A 19984-nucleotide genomic window follows, 5' to 3' on the forward strand; every position below is an offset into this window, starting at 1 on the left:
ATTTAGCAAGTCTAGAGGACTGGAGGGATTGTGTAGGTCAATGGAAAAGTGAGAGAGTCTGGGGAATCCAGAGAACTCCTATGGAGAGACCAGGAGTGGGCATGTGTACCTGAATATTATAACTACAATGGTTGAAAGCGGGGAGCTAGGACTACAAACTGAGAAGGCCAAGTGGTTCTGTTTGTTCCTTTTATCTGTTTTTGCTGGAAAAGAACCCCTTGCATGAGCAGCTGTCTGTATTTTTTTAAATAAAAGTGGGCCGACAAGCCATTAAATCACAAGTTTGAACTGACATGACTAGAGATGGGAATACCTGGGAAAAAAATGAAAAATTGGGGAAACTTTTTTTCCTTTGTTTTCCACAACAGTTTTTTCCCCTGAAAAATTAAAAAAAAAAGTGTGGAATATGTTCATTTATAATGAAAAATAATATATCTATGGCATGATATTCAAACTATATAAAATGAAGACTGTAATAAAAGATTTCTGAGACGTAATGTCTTAAATATTGCAAGTTCTCTCAGCTAAAGACAAGCAAATCCTGTAATGCAATTCAAGTAACACTGTACTTCTCAATGCAGTTCTCCAACAAGAGAAATATGCATTTCTGCCACTAGGGGCACTGCAGGGGAAAGGTTTCAGTTTAGTTTGCTTGTGGGCTCTATCTTGTACCTCCTACAGTTGGTTGATTTTTGGGTTACACTAGATCAGTAACCTCAAAACTGTGGCCTGTGGGCTGGATGCAGCCCTTTGCTTGCCTTTATCCGGCCCTTGAGGCACTTTTCTTCTCACTGAAAATAATGATGAGACACAACCAACAATGGGACATAATTTCTGCTACTGATAGCAACAATGTGGCACTATTCGTCCCACTAACACTAACAATGTGGCACTATTCGTCCCACTAACACTATGTGCACACACAATGGAGCACTATTTCTACTACTGACACATACGATGGGGCACTAATCCTTCCATTGACACCAATAGTGGACACTATTCCTCCCACTGACACCAACGATGGGGCACTACTCCTCCTACTGAAACATACGATGGGGCGCTATTCCTCCCACTGACACCAATAGTGGACACTATTCCTCCCACTGATACCAATGATGGGGCACTAATCCTTCCATTGACACCAATAGTGGACACTTTTCCTCCCACTGACACCAACAATGAGGCACTATTTCTCCTACTGACGCATACGATGGGGCACTAATCCTACCAATGACACCAATAGTGGACCAATAGTGGACACTATTCCTCCCACTGACACCAATGATGGGGCACTCTCCCTCCTACTGACACATACGATAGGGCACTAATCCTTCCATTGACACCAATAGTGAACACTATTCCTCCCACTGACACCCGCAATGGGGCATTATTCCTCCTACTGACACATACGATGGGCACTAATCCTTCCATTGACACCAACAGTGGACACTATTCTTCCCACTGACACCAACGATGGGGCACTATTCCTCCCACTAATACCAATGAATACTGACCATAGTCTGTGCAAATTTTTTGTTTTCCCACTGACCATCAAGCCTGAAGCATTGTTTGCTCCCAGTGACACTGGGGCATATTCTACCCCCTCTGGTCAAGATCTGGATCACCTGAAGTTTAAAGGACACTAAGTTGCCCTTTTTTTGGAAATGTTGGAGCCCTCTGTGGTATGTGATAGTTTTTCTATCCTCCCCGCAGACCTTAATTGACAGGTAGGAGGGTAAATTTGTTTTACAAATTCATTTTTCAACATATACAGTCCTTGGTATTCCATTTGTAATAAAAATAAAATGTTAAAAGATCGCTTCCACAGCTCCCGGTACCGGTGCAACCCCCCCCCCCCACGGGAATGCTCCTGCCATGTATCAGGCTCCGCTTGCAGGCCTGGGAAGCACCATGCAGGGTGCCGTCAGATACAGGAGAGGTATGTCCACTCTCCTCCCCTTCTTCCTGTGCCCCAGAAGGTGATATGTGTGACGTCCAGGGGCGGACTGACAACTCATGGGGTCCCGGGCAATTGGGGATCATGGGGCCCCTGTGTCCTTGCCCGAACTCAAAAAAGCCTATGAAAAAGGTACCAGGGGCATCTCATGGGGCCCCTACTGACCCCGGGTCATCGGGCAGTGCCCGAGTTTCCAAATGGTGAGTCCGCCCCTGGTGACGTCACTTCCGTGTCACCGCTGTCACTTTCCCCGGCTAGCACAGCTGAGAAGCAATGTATTGCAATGCAGCCTGCATTGCAGTACATTGAGTGGAGGCCAGAGGAGACATTTGGGGTCTTTTAGAGAAACTGTTACCTAAAAATCATCACATAGGGGACTTTGTGTCCCCTATGTGATAAAAAAAAAGGTAAGTAAAAATGTTTTTTTTTGTATTGCACAAAAATAAAGTACCATCCAAGCACATAATATCCCCCCCCCAAAAAAAAAATGTTTAGGCCCCTCCTAAACATATACGCACGTACAAACGTAAAGGCACACATCGGCATCTACGCATGAAACTGTTGATTGGGATACAAATGTTACATATCGCCACGCACGCTGGAGTGATCATTCTAGCACAAGACCTCCTCCGTAAATGCTAAACTGATGACCTGTAGGGGCTTTTGAAGCGTCGCCTATAGCAAATATAGGGTATTGAAGTTTGTCGCCATTTCATAGGTGCGCACAAATTTAAAGTTTGGCATGTCAGGTATCTATTTACTTGGTAAAATCTCATCTTTTATATTTTTACCAAAAATGTGGGTCATTTATTGCATTTGTTTGCCCTAAAATTCACTTTACTGGTTTTTTTTACTGAAATTTTGCATTTCCTTGACCTTTGCAGTAACATTGCATGATGTAAAAAATTGGAAGTAACACTTTTTTATTCTCTAGGGTGTCTGCTTTCAGGAAATATATCATGTTTTGGGGGTTTTGTGAAATCTTTAGGCCTAAAAATGTGCAAAAAAAAAATGCAAAAATGCCTCTGGCAGCGAAAGGGTTAAAGATTGGCTTTACAGGACTATAGTATGACAGTTAGGCCACAATTCATATTACCCATGTTCCTCTTGGGCTCACACACACATCCATACAGGCTGCCCAATGTCTGACCTTGACACTGAAGGTGATGGCTTCCATGACGAACACCCGGTCCGGAAAGACGCTTGCCACCTCTTCTACACTGCTGAAATACTGCACAGGCTCCCGCACGTCCCGGTCCTGATCCAACAGCTTGAACTTCCCTGAAGAATCAGAGAGGAGAGAATTCGGTCAAGGCTGAAAGGAGAGAAAAAAATCTGTCTTCAAGTGTTATAGAAGGTCTACTGTGCATAAGTCCTTGCTACTGTCATCGATTCTCATGCTATAGGATTGCAGTATGCTACGGCGATGGTGGTCAACCTCACTGCCCTTGAAAGACTGCTGAGTCTTGGCCTGCAGCATTTACCTTCCTATGTTGGACCATTCATTTGTTGAGAGGTTGTTTTGACCCCCCCAATGTACAGGTCCCCATTAGAAGATTTCCCCTCTATTCCTCTTCCAAAGACAACTCAAATTTTTGAGTTTTCCCTTACGTTCTCTGTGGCAATGACCACCAGGACAAATAGAGAAGGCACATTTCTCCAGTTGGGTCAGCAGTAACAAAAAATGGCAGGGGTTCTAAGCCTTCCAAACACTTTGAAAAGGTTTTTGCTCTCAATACTTTTTAAGGAACATAGGAGTTTAAACAGGCCACATCAGCAGTCTATAAATAAAGGTCCTTTCCATGAAACTCTTATAGTCTAAGAGCCCTTTCACATAATTTTTAGCAATTGGAATACTAGAGAAAAATAATGGCAGTCTGACGAATCTTGTGACCCCCTCATTATTTGTACCTAAAGGGTTTTCTTAGCAAGTCAATGCGGATAGCTATGATTGTGGTATTCCATGGAAACCAATCAGAATTGCTGGTGAGTTAAAGTGAACCTGTGGTTTGTCATTAGAGGGCAAAGTGAAAGGTCCCCTATGTTCTCTCCTTCCCCAGCAGTACATACTGTACATACCTTCCTTTTGCTCCGCTGCTGCTACCTTCAGCGGCTGAGAAGAACAAAAGCCCCGTGTAAGGGTCAAGTTGAATTTGGAGCTTTCTCAGGTCTATGGACTCTCGCCACACCCCATGTGACAGTGCTGGGTCAATTAACCGCTGCTTTCATACAGGAATAAGTCACATGATCCATTGTCCCCAGACACACAAAACATTGATCCCTTGTACCTATAAATACAAGACATTGATCCCTTGTACCCATAAATACAAGACATTGATCCCTTGTACCCATAAATACAAGACATTGATCCCTTGTACCCATAAATATGGGACATTGATCCCTTGTACCCATAAATACAAGACATTGATCCCTTGTACCCATAAATACGGGACATTGATCCCTTGTACCCATAAATACAAGACATTAATCCCGTGTACCCATAAATACAAGACATTAATCCCTTGTACCCATAAATACAAGACATTGATCCCTTGTACCTATAAATACAACTTGTACCCATATCAATACAAGACATTGATTCCTTGTCCCCAGACGCACATGACATTCAGCATTTTCACCCATAAATACAGGACATTGATCCCTTGCACTCATAAATACAGGACATTGATCCCTTGTACCCATAAATACAAGGCATTGATCCCTTTTACCCATAAATACAAGACATTGATCCCTTGTAACCATAAATACAATATATTGATCCCTTTTACCCATAAATACAATACATTGATCCCTTGTACCCATAAATACAAGGCATTGATCCCTTGTACCCATAAATACAACTTGTACCCATCAATACAAGACATTGATTCCTTTTCCCCAGACGCACATGACATTCAGCATTTGCTCCCATAAATACAGGACATTGATCCCTTTTATCCATAAATACAAGACATTGATCCCTTGTACCCATAAATACAAGACATTGATCCCTTGTACCCATAAATACAAGACATTGATCCCTTGTACGCATAAATACAAGACATTGATCCCTTGTACCCATAAATACAACTTGTACCCATAAATACAAGACATTAATCCCTTGTACCCATAAATACAAGACATTGATCCCTTGTACCCATAAATACAAGACATTAATCCCTTGTACCCATAAATACAAGACAATGATCCCTTGTACCCATAAATATAAGACAATGATCCCTTGTACCCATAAATACAAGACGTTGATCCTTTGTACCCATAAATACGGGACATTGATCCCTTATACCCATAAATACGGGACATTGATCCCTATTGTACCCATAAATACAAGACATTGATCTCTTCTACCCATAGATAAAAGACATTGATCCCTTGTACCCATAAATACAAGATATTGATCCCTTGTACCCATAAATACAAGATATTGATACCTTGTACCCAGACGCACAAGACATGGAGCATTTGTACCCATAAATACAGGACATTGATCCCTTGTACCCATAAATACAAGACATTGATCCCTTGTACCCATAAACACAAGACATTGATCCCTTGTACCCATAAATACAAGACATTGATTCCTTGTCCCCAGACACTCATGACATTGAGTATTTGTACCCATAAATACAGGACATTGATCCCTTGTACCCATAAATACAAGACATTGATCCCTTGTACCCAAAAATACAGGATATTGATCCCTTGTACCCATAAATACAGAACATTGATCCCTTGTACCTATAAATACAAGATATTGATCCCTTGTATCCATAATACAAAACATTGATTCCTTGTACCCATATATACAAGATGTTGATCCCTTGTACTCATAAATACAAGACATTGATCCCTTGTACCTATAAATACAACTTGTACCCATCAATACAAGACATTGATTCCTTGTCCCCAGACGCACATGACATTCAGCATTTGCACCCATAAATACAGGACATTGATCCCTTGTACCCAGAAATACAAGGCATTGATCCCTTTTACCCATAAATACAAGACATTGATCCCTTGTACCCATAAATACAACTTGTACCCATCGATACAAGACATTTATCCCGTGTACCCATAAATACAACTTGTACCCATCAATACAAGACATTGATTCCTTGTCCCCAGACGCACATGACATTCAGCATTTGCACCCATAAATACAGGACATTGATCCCTTTTACCAATAAATACAAGGCATTGATCCCTTTTACCCATAAATACAAGACATTGATCCCTTGTACCCATAAATACAGAACATTGATCCCTTGTACCCATAAATATAAGACAATAATCCCTTGTACCCATAAATACAAGACATTGATCCCTTGTACCCATAGATACAAGACATTGATCCCTTGTACCCATAAATACAGGACATTGATCCCTTGTACCCATAAATACAGAACATTGATCCCTTGTACCCATAAATACAAGACATTGATCCCTTGTCCCCAGACACACATGACATTGAGTACTTGTACCCATAAATACAGGACATTGATCCATTTTACCCATAAATACAAGACATTGATCCCTTCTACCCATAAATACAGGATATTGATCCCTTGTACCCATAAACATAAGACATTGATCCTGTCAGGCTCCACCCAACGGGATCTCTAGTGGTCCACGGCACAGGGTTTCCCAGGGCGCGGAGTCTAAGTTCCAGTCTGCCTTTTCACCAGGGCCCCTGATGGTGGGGATGGACTTGGTGCAAGACTGAAACCAGGTCGCGTTCCTGGGCACCCCCGGCGGTGGCAGAGGGGTCCCGCTGGGGGTATGTGCCCGGGTTGAGCCTGCTGTGAAGGGGATGACAGATCCTGATCCGAGCGGGATGGATGGGATGACAGATCCCGATCCGAGCGGGATGGATGGGCAACTGTCAGGAGTGGACGAGGTCAGACTAGCCGGGTCGGAATTGTGCGGGCAGCGTGGTACAGGGGGAGTAAGCGGAGAATAGTCGGGGTCACAAGCCAGGTTCAACAGGTAGCGGGCAACGAGGTACCGAGGGTCAGGCAGAAGGATGGTCAGGGACGAGCCGGGGTCAGAGCAGGAGAAGGTAAGCATAAGTCAGAACAGGCAGAGTTTGGCAACTAGGAAGCGTACTTACAGGACTGGAACAAGACCTTGCGGCAACTTGGAGATGCACAGGCAGCTTTAAATAGGGCGCCCTGCTCTCCCATTGGTGCGGCCGCGATCGCTACTGCGCATGCGCGGCCGCCGCGATCGCCGAGGATTCTGCGCTCGCCGGCTGGGACGGATCGGCGGTCTGCGCATGCGCGCGCCGCCGAGGACCCGGGATCCCTGACATTGCCCCCCCCCTACGGGCAACCTCCGGATGCCCAACCGACCCCTACTCAACGGCTGGTTCCGAAAAAATTCCCGCACAAGCCTTGGGGCGTGCACATTTTGGGCCGGCTCCCATGAATTCTCCTCCGCCCCATATCCTTTCCATTTAACCAGAAACTGAGTTTGGCCTCCCCTCTTCCTGCAATCTAAGATAGCTTCAACTTCAAATTCCTCCTCCCCATCCACGTCTACTGCCTCCGGTGGCTTAGACCTTCGATCCGGGAAGGGGTCTGGAGTTGCCGGTTTCAACAGGGACACATGGAAGACCGGATGAACCTTCATAGATTCAGGCAGTGCCAGCTCGTATGCCACCTCGTTGACCTTACGTTTGACCCGGAAAGGCCCCAAGAACTTGGGAGCCAATTTCTTTGAAGGGCAGGACATTTTTAAATTTGCGGTGGACAACCAAACCTGGTCCTCTGGCCGCAAACTCAATTCCCCTCTTCTCTTCCTATCAAACGCCCTCTTGTTGTCATCCTGGGCCTTTGCCATTGCTTCCTGCAATACCTTGCTATTGGTTGACAGAAAGGTCAACATATCCTGCGTGGCTGGGACTGCGACCTCTGGGATTAGATCTGGCAGGAATACAGGGTGGAACCCATAGTTTGCGAAAAACGGGGACTGTCTAGTAGCAGAGTGACTCGCATTATTATATGCGAATTCCGCAAGCGGCAGGAGAGTAACCCAGTCATCTTGGAGGAAGGTGGAATAGCACCTGAGGTACTGCTCTAGGGTCTGGTTTGTACGCTCCGTCTGGCCATTGGTCTGTGGGTGATAAGCAGAAGAGAACGATAACTTAATCCCCAGGGTTTCACATAGAGCTTTCCAGAACCTGGACGTAAACTGAACCCCTCTGTCAGATACAATGTCCCTGGGAATTCCGTGGAGTCTTACTACTTCCTTAATAAACACACGTGCTGTTTCAAGGGCCGTAGGTGTGTCCTTTAAGGGTACAAAATGGGCCATCTTGGACAGGCGGTCCACAATCACGAAGATTGCTGTGTGGTCCTGAGAGGGTGGAAGTTCCACGATAAAATCAATGGAAATCATGGTCCATGGCCTGTCGGGTATGGGTAATGGGCGCAAGAGACCCCAAGCTTTGTTCCTGGTGGGTTTGTTTCTCTGACAAACGGGACAAGTCTTTATGTAGGTTTCGCACTCTCTGGCCATATTAGGCCACCAGAAAGTACGCTGCAGCAGTTCCAAGGTCTTACGTACCCCAAAGTGCCCGGCCAGCGGGTGATCATGGCAGTATCCTAATACCAAGGTACGGGCCTCCTCAGGGACCACAATCAGATCCTCCTTCCAGAAAAGTCCTTCCCTATTTAATAAGGGGACACCGGGTGGGCCTTGCATCCCTACGGACGCGGTCTGCAGTTGCGAATGGAGCTCCGATTGGAGGGCTAGGAAATTCCCTGGGGTCAGGATAGTGTCCGGCCTGGGATTCTCCTCGGGATCCCCAAACATGCGGGAGAGTGCGTCTGGTTTTGTGTTCTTAGACCCTGGCCGATAGGTTATGTGGAAAAAGAACCGTGAAAAGAACAGCGCCCACCTGGCTTGACGTGGCCTCAAACGTTTAGCTGTCCTCAGATATTCTAAGTTTTTATGATCCGTAAAAATCAATATTGGGTGTACCGCTCCCTCTAACAAGTATCTCCATTCCTCTAGTGCCACCTTGATTGCCAAGAGCTCCCGATCCCCGATATCATAATTCCTTTCCGCAGGAGTTAGTTTCCTGGAGAAGAAAGCCACCGGGTGCATGAGCTCTTTGATGCCCTTCCTCTGGGACAGGATCGCCCCGACCGCATTCTCGGATGCGTCCACCTCCAAGACATATGGCAAGGACGAATCAGGGTGGCTCAAAATAGGAGCTGCCGTAAACAACTCCTTTAAGGCTTCGAAAGCCCTCTGTGCCTCAGGTGTCCATTGGAAGCGAACCCCCTGCCTGGTCAGCTGGGTGATCGGGGACACTAGGCCTGAAAAGTTCTTAATGAACTTTCTGTAAAAGTTAGCAAAGCCGATGAAACGTTGGACCGCTTTCTTGTCGGTGGGCGCTGGCCAATCTAAAATGGCCGAAACCTTTTGGGGATCCATGGCTATTCCCGTGGGAGAGATGGTTAGACCCAGAAACGAAATACTACTTTGTTCAAAACAGCATTTGTCTGCCTTGGCATATAAGCTGTGTTGGCGGAGCCGTTCCAACACGCGCCTCACGTGACCTCTATGGTCCTCCAAGGTTGGGGAAAAAACAAGGATATCGTCTAGGTATACGATGACGAAGATATCTAGGTAGTCCCTGAACACATCGTTTATGAAATGCTGGAAGGTGGCAGGGGCGTTGCATATGGGCCGAAGGGCATAACCAAATATTCATAGTGCCCGAATCTGGTACGGAATGCTGTCTTCCACTCGTCCCCCTCTCTGATACGGACTAAATTATAGGCACCTCTCAAGTCTAGTTTAGTGAAGACAGATGCAGACTTCAGCCTCTGAAAAAGTTCGGGGACCAGTGGTAGCGGGTAACGGTTTTTTACTGTGACCTTATTCAAGTCCCGGTAATCTACGCAGGGCCGGAGGGACTTGTCCTTTTTCTCCACAAAGAAAATGCCCGCCCCGGCTGGCGACGTGGAGGGTCTAATAAACCCCTTATGGAGGTTTTCATCTATATATTCCTTTAGCACCCCTAACTCCCGTTCGGACAAGGGGAATATCCGCCCAAATGGGATCTCCGACCCTGGGAGGAGATCAATTGGGCAGTCATAAGCTCGGTGCGGGGGGAGAGAGTCCGCCCCCCGCTTGCTAAACACATCCAGAAAATTATGGTAGACTGAAGGAATGACTCGCGCCAGCTCCGCATCTGTCTCTAAACACAACACGGTCGGCGGTATCGGGGAGATCTTAGGGAGGCAGTGCTGCTGGCAGTATGTGGAGAGGAACTGGATAGAACCCGCTTTCCAGTCCACCTGGGGATTATGGGCACGTAACCACGGGAGCCCCAAAATAATGGGAAATAATGGGGATGCTATGGCGTCCAACCGAAGGAGTTCCTCGTGATGGGTCGATACGGTAGTACGGATAGGTGGGGTCTCGTGGTCCACCACCCCTGACTTAATGCGTGACCCATCTGCTAGAAAAATATTCAATCCCACCTCCTTGGTTTGTAGAGGAATTTGTTGCTGAACTGCAAAGTCTAAATCTATGAAGCAACTACACGCCCCAGAATCCACAATAGCCGTGGTCACTACTGTTCTCCCTGGTAGCTGAAGTGACACAGGTACCGCTAGGTAACTAGTGTTGCCCACACTGTTAGAAGATACCGTAGAGAAAATAGCGGAGCACTTACCCCTCTTGGCTGGACAGGTACATACCATATGGCCTGCTCCCCCACAGTAGAGGCAGAGATGGTAGGTAAGACGCCTCTGGCATTCCTCGGGTGTTAGTGTTGGCCGGATTCTTCCCGATGGACCGGTTTCGGGTGTATCCATAGCATCCTGATTCTGGCTTGCTGGCTGGAACAGGGTTGAAGCCTGAGGAGGTGTTCCCGTTGGGCCTCGTCCTTGGTTGCCCCTTTCCTGCCTGCGCTCCCGCAACCGGCGGTCAATTTGTATAGTCAAAGCTATTAAGGCCTCCAAAGTGCTAGGTATGTCTATTCGGGCCAATTCGTCCTTCAGGGATTCAGCTAACCCTACGCGGAACTGGTGGTGCAGAGCCGCCTCGTTCCATTGGCAGTCACTACGCCAACGCCTGAAGTCGGCGGCATATTCCTCCACTGTCCGGTGACCCTGCCTGAGCGTATATAGGGCCCTCTCGGCCGTTGCGGTGCGCAGGGGGTCGTCATACAAGAGGGCCATAGCCTCAAAAAATACCGTTACCGACTTTAACAGGGGGTCTCGATTCTCTCGGAGCCGGTGGGCCCAGTCCTGGGGTCCTCCCTGTAGTAGGGAAATGATGAACCCTACCTTCACCGATTCGGAGGAAAAGGTCCGGGGCTGGAGGTCAAAATATAACTGACAGGAGTTACGAAAGGCCCTGAATCTCCCTTGGTCTCCAGAAAAACGTTCCGGTGTGGGGACACGAGGTTCTGGTGCGGGTTCCCCAGGCCCCCTGGTAGAGGTAGCTAAAGTCTGCATGCGACTCTCCAATTCCGTATAACCCTCCTGTAGGCCCCTAATTCCCAGTGTAAGGGTCTCCATCCGTTGGCAGATATCGTCCAGAGGGGAAGTTCCCCTTCCAGGCTCAGTCATGGCCGCAAGGTACTGTCAGGCTCCACCCAACGGGATCTCTAGTGGTCCACGGCACGGGGTTTCCCAGGGCGCGGAGTCTAAGTTCCAGTCTGCCTTTTCACCAGGGCCCCTGATGGTGGGGATGGACTTGGTGCAAGACTGAAACCAGGTCGCGTTCCTGGGCACCCCCGGCGGTGGCAGAGGGGTCCCGCTGGGGGTATGTGCCCGGGTTGAGCCTGCTGTGAAGGGGATGACAGATCCTGATCCGAGCGGGATGGATGGGATGACAGATCCCGATCCGAGCGGGATGGATGGGCAACTGTCAGGAGTGGACGAGGTCAGACTAGCCAGGTCGGAATTGTGCGGGCAGCGTGGTACAGGGGGAGTAAGCGGAGAATAGTCGGGGTCACAAGCCAGGTTCAACAGGTAGCGGGCAACGAGGTACCGAGGGTCAGGCAGAAGGATGGTCAGGGACGAGCCGGGGTCAGAGCAGGAGAAGGTAAGCATAAGTCAGAACAGGCAGAGTTTGGCAACTAGGAAGCGTACTTACAGGAATGGAACAAGACCTTGCGGCAACTTGGAGATGCACAGGCAGCTTTAAATAGGGCGCCCTGCTCTCCCATTGGTGCGGCCGCGATCGCTACTGCGCATGCGCGGCCGCCGCGATCGCCGAGGATTCTGCGCTCGCCGGCTGGGACGGATCGGCGGTCTGCGCATGCGCGCGCCGCCGAGGACCCGGGATCCCTGACAGATCCCTTGTACCCATAAATACGGGACATTGATCCCTTGTACCCATAAATACAAGACATTGATCCCTTTTACCCATAAATACAAGACATTGATCCCTTGTACTCATAAACATAAGACATTGATCCCTTGTACCCATAAATACAGAACACTGATCCCTTGTACCCATAAATACGGGACATTGATCCCTTGTACCCATAAATATAAGACAATGATCCCTTGTACCCATAAATACAAGACATTGATCCCTTGTACCCATAAATACAGAACACTGATCCCTTGTACCCATAAATACGGGACATTGATCCCTTGTACCCATAAATATAAGACAATGATCCCTTGTACCCATAAATACAAGACATTGATCCCTTGTACCCATAAATACAAGACATTGATCCCTTGTACCCATAAATACAAGACATTGATCCCTTGTACCCATAAATATAAGACATTGATCCCTTGTACCCATAAATACAAGACTTTGATCCCTTGTACCCATAAATACAGAACATTGATCCCTTGTACCCATAAATACAAGACTTTGATCCCTTGTACCCATAAATACAGAACATTGATCCCTTGTACCCATAAATACAAGACATTGATCCCTTGTACCCATAAATACAAAACATTGATCCCTTGTACCCATAAATATACAACATTGATCCCTTGTACCCATAAATACGGGACATTGATCCCTTGTACCCATAAATACAGAACATTGATCCCTTGTACCCATAAATACATGACATTGATCCCTTGTATCCATAAATACAAGACATTGATCCCTTGTATCCATAAATATAAGACAATGATCCCTTGTACCCATAAATACAGGACATTGATCCCTTGTAACAATTAACACAAGACATTGATCCCTTGTACCCATAAATATGGGACATTGATCCCTTGTACCTAAAAATACGGGATATTGATCCCTTGTACCCATAAATACAGGACATTGATCCCTTGTACCCATAAATACAAGACATTGATCCCTTGTACCCATAAATAAAAGACATTGATCCCTTGTACCCATAAATACAAGACATTGATCCCTTGTAACAATTAATACAAGACATTGATCCCTTGTACCCATAAATACGGGACATTGATCCATTGTACCCAGACATACAAGACATTGATTGAAGCAGTGGGGAAGGAAAGGAGTATGTGCTGCTGGGGAGGGTGGGTGATCAGTGACCCCATTGTACACATGTTCACCTTACGCGCCTGAAGACTGGCTGGAGCTAAAAAAGCACTTTAATGGCTTCAGGAAAGCTGTCTGAAGCATATCAGATCCTTTGTAAATGTGTAAATGCTTGCTGAACCTTACTACTGCCATATAAATACAAAAGACAGGCGGTAGGTGAAGCAGCTTTTAGGATCTGAATTCCAACTTTAGTCCTCATATCTCCATTCCTTTCCCTAAGTCACAGGTGAGATAATCCATTTTCTCCTAATGACTTATTAATGCAGTCGTTCCTCTACCTGGATGTTGAGAGCACATGCTTTGTTGGCAGTCCTTGAGGGCCAGAGCTGAGCACTGTTGCTCTTATGTTACAAACACCATTCATCAAGCTTGTTACATTTTTAATGAGAAGCAAATTAAGAAACAGCCTATGCAGCATTCATATATGTTCTACCCATGGAGTGGTCTTTTAGTCTATTCTCCTGAGTCCATGTATAAATGTCTTCTGTCTCCACTAGAGGGCACAAGTGTACAGATTTCCAGAGACAACCTTCGCTGTCCTTCAGCACCAGCAGCTTCACCCTGGCATGGCCAAGGCCAAACCCTGGGAGGATTTGTCTGGGGGTCTGTGCTGAATGTCTGCCCAATGCCAGGAAAACCGGCCATTCGTCATTTTACATGCCACTCAGCTGAAGGAGCTGCAAACCTTTTCTTTCTTTACCGATCAATTAGTCAATGTCTCTAAGAGAGAAAGAGAGAGAGAGAGAGAGAGAAAGAGAAAGAAAGAGAGAAAGAGAGAGAGAGAAAGAAAGATAAAGCTCTCAGAGACTAATTGATTGAGAAAGAAAGAAAGAAAGAAAGAGAAAAAGAAAGAAAGAAAGAAAGAGAGAAAGAAAGAAAGATAAAGCTCTCAGAGACTAATTGAGAAAGAAAGAGAAAGAGAGAAAAAGAAAGAAAGAAAGATAAAGCTCTCAGAGACTAATTGAGAAAGAAAGAAAGAAAAAGAAAGCTCTCAGAGTCATTGACTAATTGATTGTGAAAGAAAGAATGAAAGAGAGAGAAAGAAAGAAAGATAGATCTAATTGAGAGACATTGACTAACTGATTGGGAAAGAAAAGAAAGAAAGAAAGAAAGAAACATAGATAGATCTAATTGAGAGACATTGACTAATTGATTGAGAAAGAAAGAAAGAAAGAAAGAGAGAGAGAGAGAGAGACAGAGAGAGAAAAAGAAACATAGATCTAATTGAGAGACATTGACTAATTGATTGGGAGAGAGAGAGAGGGAGAGAGAGAGAGAGAGAGAAAGATAAAGCCCCCAGAGACTAATTGATTGAGAAAAAGAAAGAAAGAAAGAAAGAAAGAAAGAAAGAAAGAAAGAAAGATAAAGCTCTCAGAGACTAATTGAGAAAGAAAGAAAGAAAGAGAGAGAAAAAGAAAGAAAGAAAGATAAAGCTCTCAGAGACTAATTGAGAAAGAAAGAAAGAAAGAAAGAAAGAAAGAAAGAAAGAAAAAGAAAGCTCTCAGAGTCATTGACTAATTGATTGTGAAAGAAAGAATGAAAGAAAGAAGGAAAGAGAGAGAAAGAAAGATAGATAGATCTAATTGACAAACATTGACTAACTGATTGGGAAAGAAAAGAAAGAAAGAAAGAAAGAAACATAGGTAGATCTAATTGAGAGACATTGACTAATTGATTGAGAAAGAAAGAAAGAGAGAGAACGAAAGAGAGAGAGAGAGAGAGAAAGAAAGAAAGAAAAAGAAAGAAAAAGAAACATAGATCTAATTGAGAGACATTGACTAATTGATTGGGAAAGAAAGAAAGAGAGAGAGAGAAAAAGAAAGAAAGAAAGAGAAAGAAAGAGAAAAAGAAAGAAAGAAAGATAGATAGATCTAATTGAGAGACATTGACTAATTGATTGGGAAAGAAAGAAAGGAAAGGAAAGAAAGATCAAACGTTTGATCTATCTATCCCTTTCTTTCTTTCTAGATACATAGATGAATGATAGAGAGGGGGAAGCAAGATATAGAGAAAGAAAGAAAGACATAGACAGATCAAACGTTCGATCTATATCTCTTTATTTCTTTCTTTCTAGATACATAGATGAATGATAGAGAGGGTGTAGAAAGAGAGAGAGAAAAAAAGAAAGAAAGAAATAGATAGAACGTTCAATATCTCTTTCTTTCTTTCTTTCTCTTTCTTTCTTTCTCTTTCTTTCTTTCTTTCTTTCTTTTTCTATTATCCTCCCAATTGCTGATTTCTGTCTCAGCAATTATCTAATATGGTTATATCTAGTATAGCGATCCCCATTATCTATACATCTATTCTCTCTCTCTCTCTCTCTCTCTCTCTCTCTCTCTCCTGATTTCTATCTCAGCAATTATAATATTTATAGTATTTTATTTAATACATGCCATAATCCTCCCCCAGCTCTGTCTAGTTATATTATATAATCACACTGTGCATGTATTTGGTTTGTATAATCTTCTCCCAAAGTTATAGCTGCTATTTATATGTATACAAATTAATTTATACCTATGGAAAAAAGGGAAAGAACAGACATTAACACTGAGATATTTTACAGAATGAACGCAGCAAGTAATATATAGATGCAATGATCTGAACACCATTCTATGATTCTATGAGTTGGGAGTGGCCATTCTCCACTGTACCCCCCTACAGCCTATGCACCAGGCATTTCTACAGCTTAGCTGTACATTGTGACTTCTTCCAACACACCGTAGAACTTTCTTTTATCTGCGGCTTATGATGACAGTATATGATTCTCAGTTGAATGGCCCATTGTTCAAACATAGCCTTTATACCCTGCAGACAATAAGCATGTCCTGGGATTGTCCTGGGAACAAAGGAGGGGGGCTGGGGAGTTTTATGAAGACATGGAGAAGTGTCTGGGAACTTTTCCTGGCAACGCTTCAACTGTCTGAGATCTTTGGGTCAGGCATGGCTTGTAACAGACTGAGCGAACCTAGAGGAGATTATTAAAATCTAAAACACCCCTAGTCTGCTTAAAGCTGAACTAAAGCTAAACACAGAGGAAATACATATATGGAGGCTGCTTTACATGCCACAAAATTTGCATTTCTATCCCTCCAGTCCTGAGAATTACACAGCTCTGCCGCACAGCACAGCCATATCTGTAACTGTTGTAGTCTATCCTACATACAGGAAGCAGTGTCCTTGTCTGGTTGGTGCACCAGCGACTTCCCCTCTGTGGACTAAATAAAGAGAGCCGCAAGTACCCGCACCTCCACTACTCAGGAGAAACCTTGTATTTTTTTCCAGTGAATCCAAGGTTCCCTTTGAATGGTTGAGCTGGCGATCATTATGTCATCCGATCATCTCTCTGATGTCAGGGTTAAGGGCTACTAGAGCTGGGGCCAAGAGCTTCTGGAGCCCGCTGAAACTCAGGGTTTCTGGGGCTGCCCTGAGCTTCAGGCTTTTAGATCCTGCCGGAGCTAGAGTTCTGAGTTTCTGGCGCAGTTCTGAAGCTGAGGGTTTCTGGAGTCTACTGGAACTGGATGTTTCTAGAACTGCCTGGATCAGAGGACATAGGGAGCCAGATGGTGCTGGGGTTGAGGGTTTTTGGAGCTGGAGCCTGCTGGAACTCACGATTTCTGGGGCTGCCCTGAGCTTCAGGCTTTTAGATCCTGCTGGAGCTAGAGTTCTTTGTTTCTGGAGCAGTTCTGAAGCTGAGGGTTTCTGGAATCTACTGGAACTGGATGTTTCTAGAGCTGCCAGGAGCAAAGGAAGTATGGAGCCAGATGATGTCAGGGTGAAGTGCTACTGGAGCCAAGAGCTTCTGGAGCCTGCTGGAACTCAGGGTTTCTGGGGCTACCCTGAGCTTCATGTTTTTAGATCCTGCTGGAGCTAGAGTTCTGAGTTTCTGGAGCAGTTTTGAAGTTGAGGGTTTCTGGAGTCTACTGGAACTGGATGCTTCTAGAGCTGCCTGGAGTGGAGGAAGTATGGAGCCAGATGATGGCTGGGTTACGTGCTACTGGAGCTGCAGCCAAGAGCTTCTGGGGCCTACCGGAACCCAGAGTTTCTGTCGGTGGGAGGAAAAATGCCCCATTATGTGTGTGATTGGGAAGAATGGTGCCACATCATTGGTGTAAGTGGAAGGAAAAGTGCCCCATCATTGGTGTCAGTGGGAGGAATAGTGCCGCATAATTGGTAACAGTGGGAGGAATAGTGCCCCATCATTGGTATCAGTGGGAGGAATAGTGCCCCATCATTGGTGTCAGTGGGAGGAATAGTGTCCCATCATTGGTATCAGTGGGAGGAATAGTGTCCCATCATTGGTATCAGTAGGAGGAATAGTGCCCCATCATTGGTATCAGTGGGAGGAATAGTGCCCCATCATTGGTATCAGTAGGAGGAATAGTGCCCCATCATTGGTATCAGTGGGAGGAATAGTGCCCCATCATTGGTATCAGTGGGAGGAATAGTGCCCCATCATTGGTGTCAGTGGGAGGAATAGTGCCCCATCATTGGTATCAGTGGGAGGAATAGTGCCCCATCATTGGTGTCAGTGGGAGGAATAGTGTCCCATCATTGGTATCAGTGGGAGGAATAGTGTCCCATCATTGGTATCAGTAGGAGGAATAGTGCCCCATCATTGGTATCAGTGGGAGGAATAGTGCCCCATCATTGGTATCAGTGGGAGGAATAGTGCCCCATCATTGGTGTCAGTGGGAGGAATAGTTCCCCATCATTGGTATCAGTGGGAGGAATAGTGCCCCATCATTGGTATCAGTGGAGGAATAGTGCCCCATCATTGGTATCAGTGGGAGGAATAGTGCCCCATCATTGGTATCAGTGGGAGGAATAGTGTCCCATCATTGGTATCAGTGGGAGGAATAGTGCTCCATCATTGGTATCAGTGGGAGGAATAGTGCCCCATCATTGGTATCAGTGGGAGGAATAGTGCCCCATCATTGGTATCAGTGGGAGGAATAGTGCCCCATCATTGGTATCAGTGGGAGGAATAGTGCCCCATCATTGGTGTCAGTGGGAGGAATAGTGCCCCATCATTGGTATCAGTGGGAGGAATAGTGTCCCATCATTGGTAACAGTGGGAGGAATAGTGCCCCATCATTGGTATCAGTGGGAGGAATAGTGTCCCATCATTGGTAACAGTGGGAGGAATAGTGCCCCATCATTGGTATCAGTGGAAGGAATAGTGCCCCATCATTGGTATCAGTGGTAGGAATAGTGCCCCATCATTGGTATCAGTGGGAGGAATAGTGCCCCATCATTGGTATCAGTGGGAGGAATAGTGCCCCATCATTGGTATCAGTGGAGGAATAGTGTCCCATCATTGGTATCAGTGGGAGGAATAGTGCCCCATCATTGGTATCAGTGGGAGGAATAGTGCCCCATCATTGGTATCAGTGGGAGGAATAGTGCCCCATCATTGGTATCAGTGGGAGGAATAGTGCCCTATCATTGGTATCAGTGGGAGGAATAGTGCCCCATCATTGGTATCAGTGGGAGGAATAGTGCTCCATCATTGGTATCAGTGGAGGAATAGTGTCCCATCATTGGTATCAGTGGGAGGAATAGTGCCCCATCATTGGTATCAGTGGGAGGAATAGTGCCCCATCATTGGTATCAGTGGGAGGAATAGTGCCCCATCATTGGTATCAGTGGTAGGAATAGTGCCCCATCATTGGTATCAGTGGGAGGAATAGTGCCCCATCATTGGTATCAGTGGGAGGAATAGTGCCCCATCATTGGTGTCAGTGGGAGGAAAAGTGCCCCATCATTGATGTCAGTGGGAGGAAAAGTGCCCCATCATTGCTGTTAACAAAGAAATAGTGCCCTACTGTTCGTGTCAGTAGGAGCAATAGTGCCAAATCATTGGTGTAAATTGGAAGAATAGTGCCCCATCATTGGTGTCAGTAGGAGGAAAAGTGCCCCATTATGTGTGTGATTGGGAAGAATGGTGCCTCATCATTGATGTAAGGGGAAGGAAATGTGCCCCATCATTGGGATGAATAGTGCCCCAAAGACCGGATAAAGGCAAGCAAATGGCCACATCTGGCCCCCAGATTGCAGTTTGGGGGCCACTGGTCTAGATACTGTACAAGAGTCATTGTACTTCTTGAATCTTGGTGTGCTTTGTGTATTTCTTCCAGATCTGTGCAGAAGCTTCCTGTAATAAAGACTGCCCATTGCTGCTCTTTCTCCTTGTGCAGGGTGACTGGTCTTGTCTCCGCCCCCTCCTATAGTTTTCTGCAGGCAGCCTGTAGTAGGTGGAGCTGCTGAGCCCCTCCCACTGCTCAGCTATTTTCACAGGCCTTGTACAGCACAGGAATGCTATCACTGCTACTATTACAGGGCAATATCTGTGCTTGTAAAGATACCAAGTGGATTTATATCCTTTATGGCTATTGAGGAATATATTGAAAGGAAGGTGTTTGAGCCCGGAGTTCCGCTTTAGCATCCATTGCTGTCATCCACAAGCCTGTA

The 19984-nt window shown here is 45.7% G+C and overlaps 1 protein-coding gene across 1 annotated transcript in view; it reads right to left on the minus strand.

Annotated features, from left to right (window-relative positions):
* GAREM2 (GRB2 associated regulator of MAPK1 subtype 2) overlaps positions 1-19984 on the minus strand; it is a 187898-nt gene that overhangs the window by 12663 nt on the left and 155251 nt on the right. Inside the window, exon 3 of the mRNA XM_089655657.1 lies at positions 3108-3238. Within this exon, the coding sequence (XP_089511783.1) occupies positions 3108-3238 (131 nt within the window). The remainder of the gene's footprint in view (positions 1-3107; positions 3239-19984) is intronic.

This window comes from Staurois parvus, unplaced genomic scaffold, assembly GCF_062004578.1.
Source record: "Staurois parvus isolate SC_StPar_1 unplaced genomic scaffold, SC_StPar_1.0 ptg000860l, whole genome shotgun sequence".
Lineage (NCBI taxonomy): Eukaryota > Metazoa > Chordata > Amphibia > Anura > Ranidae > Staurois > Staurois parvus.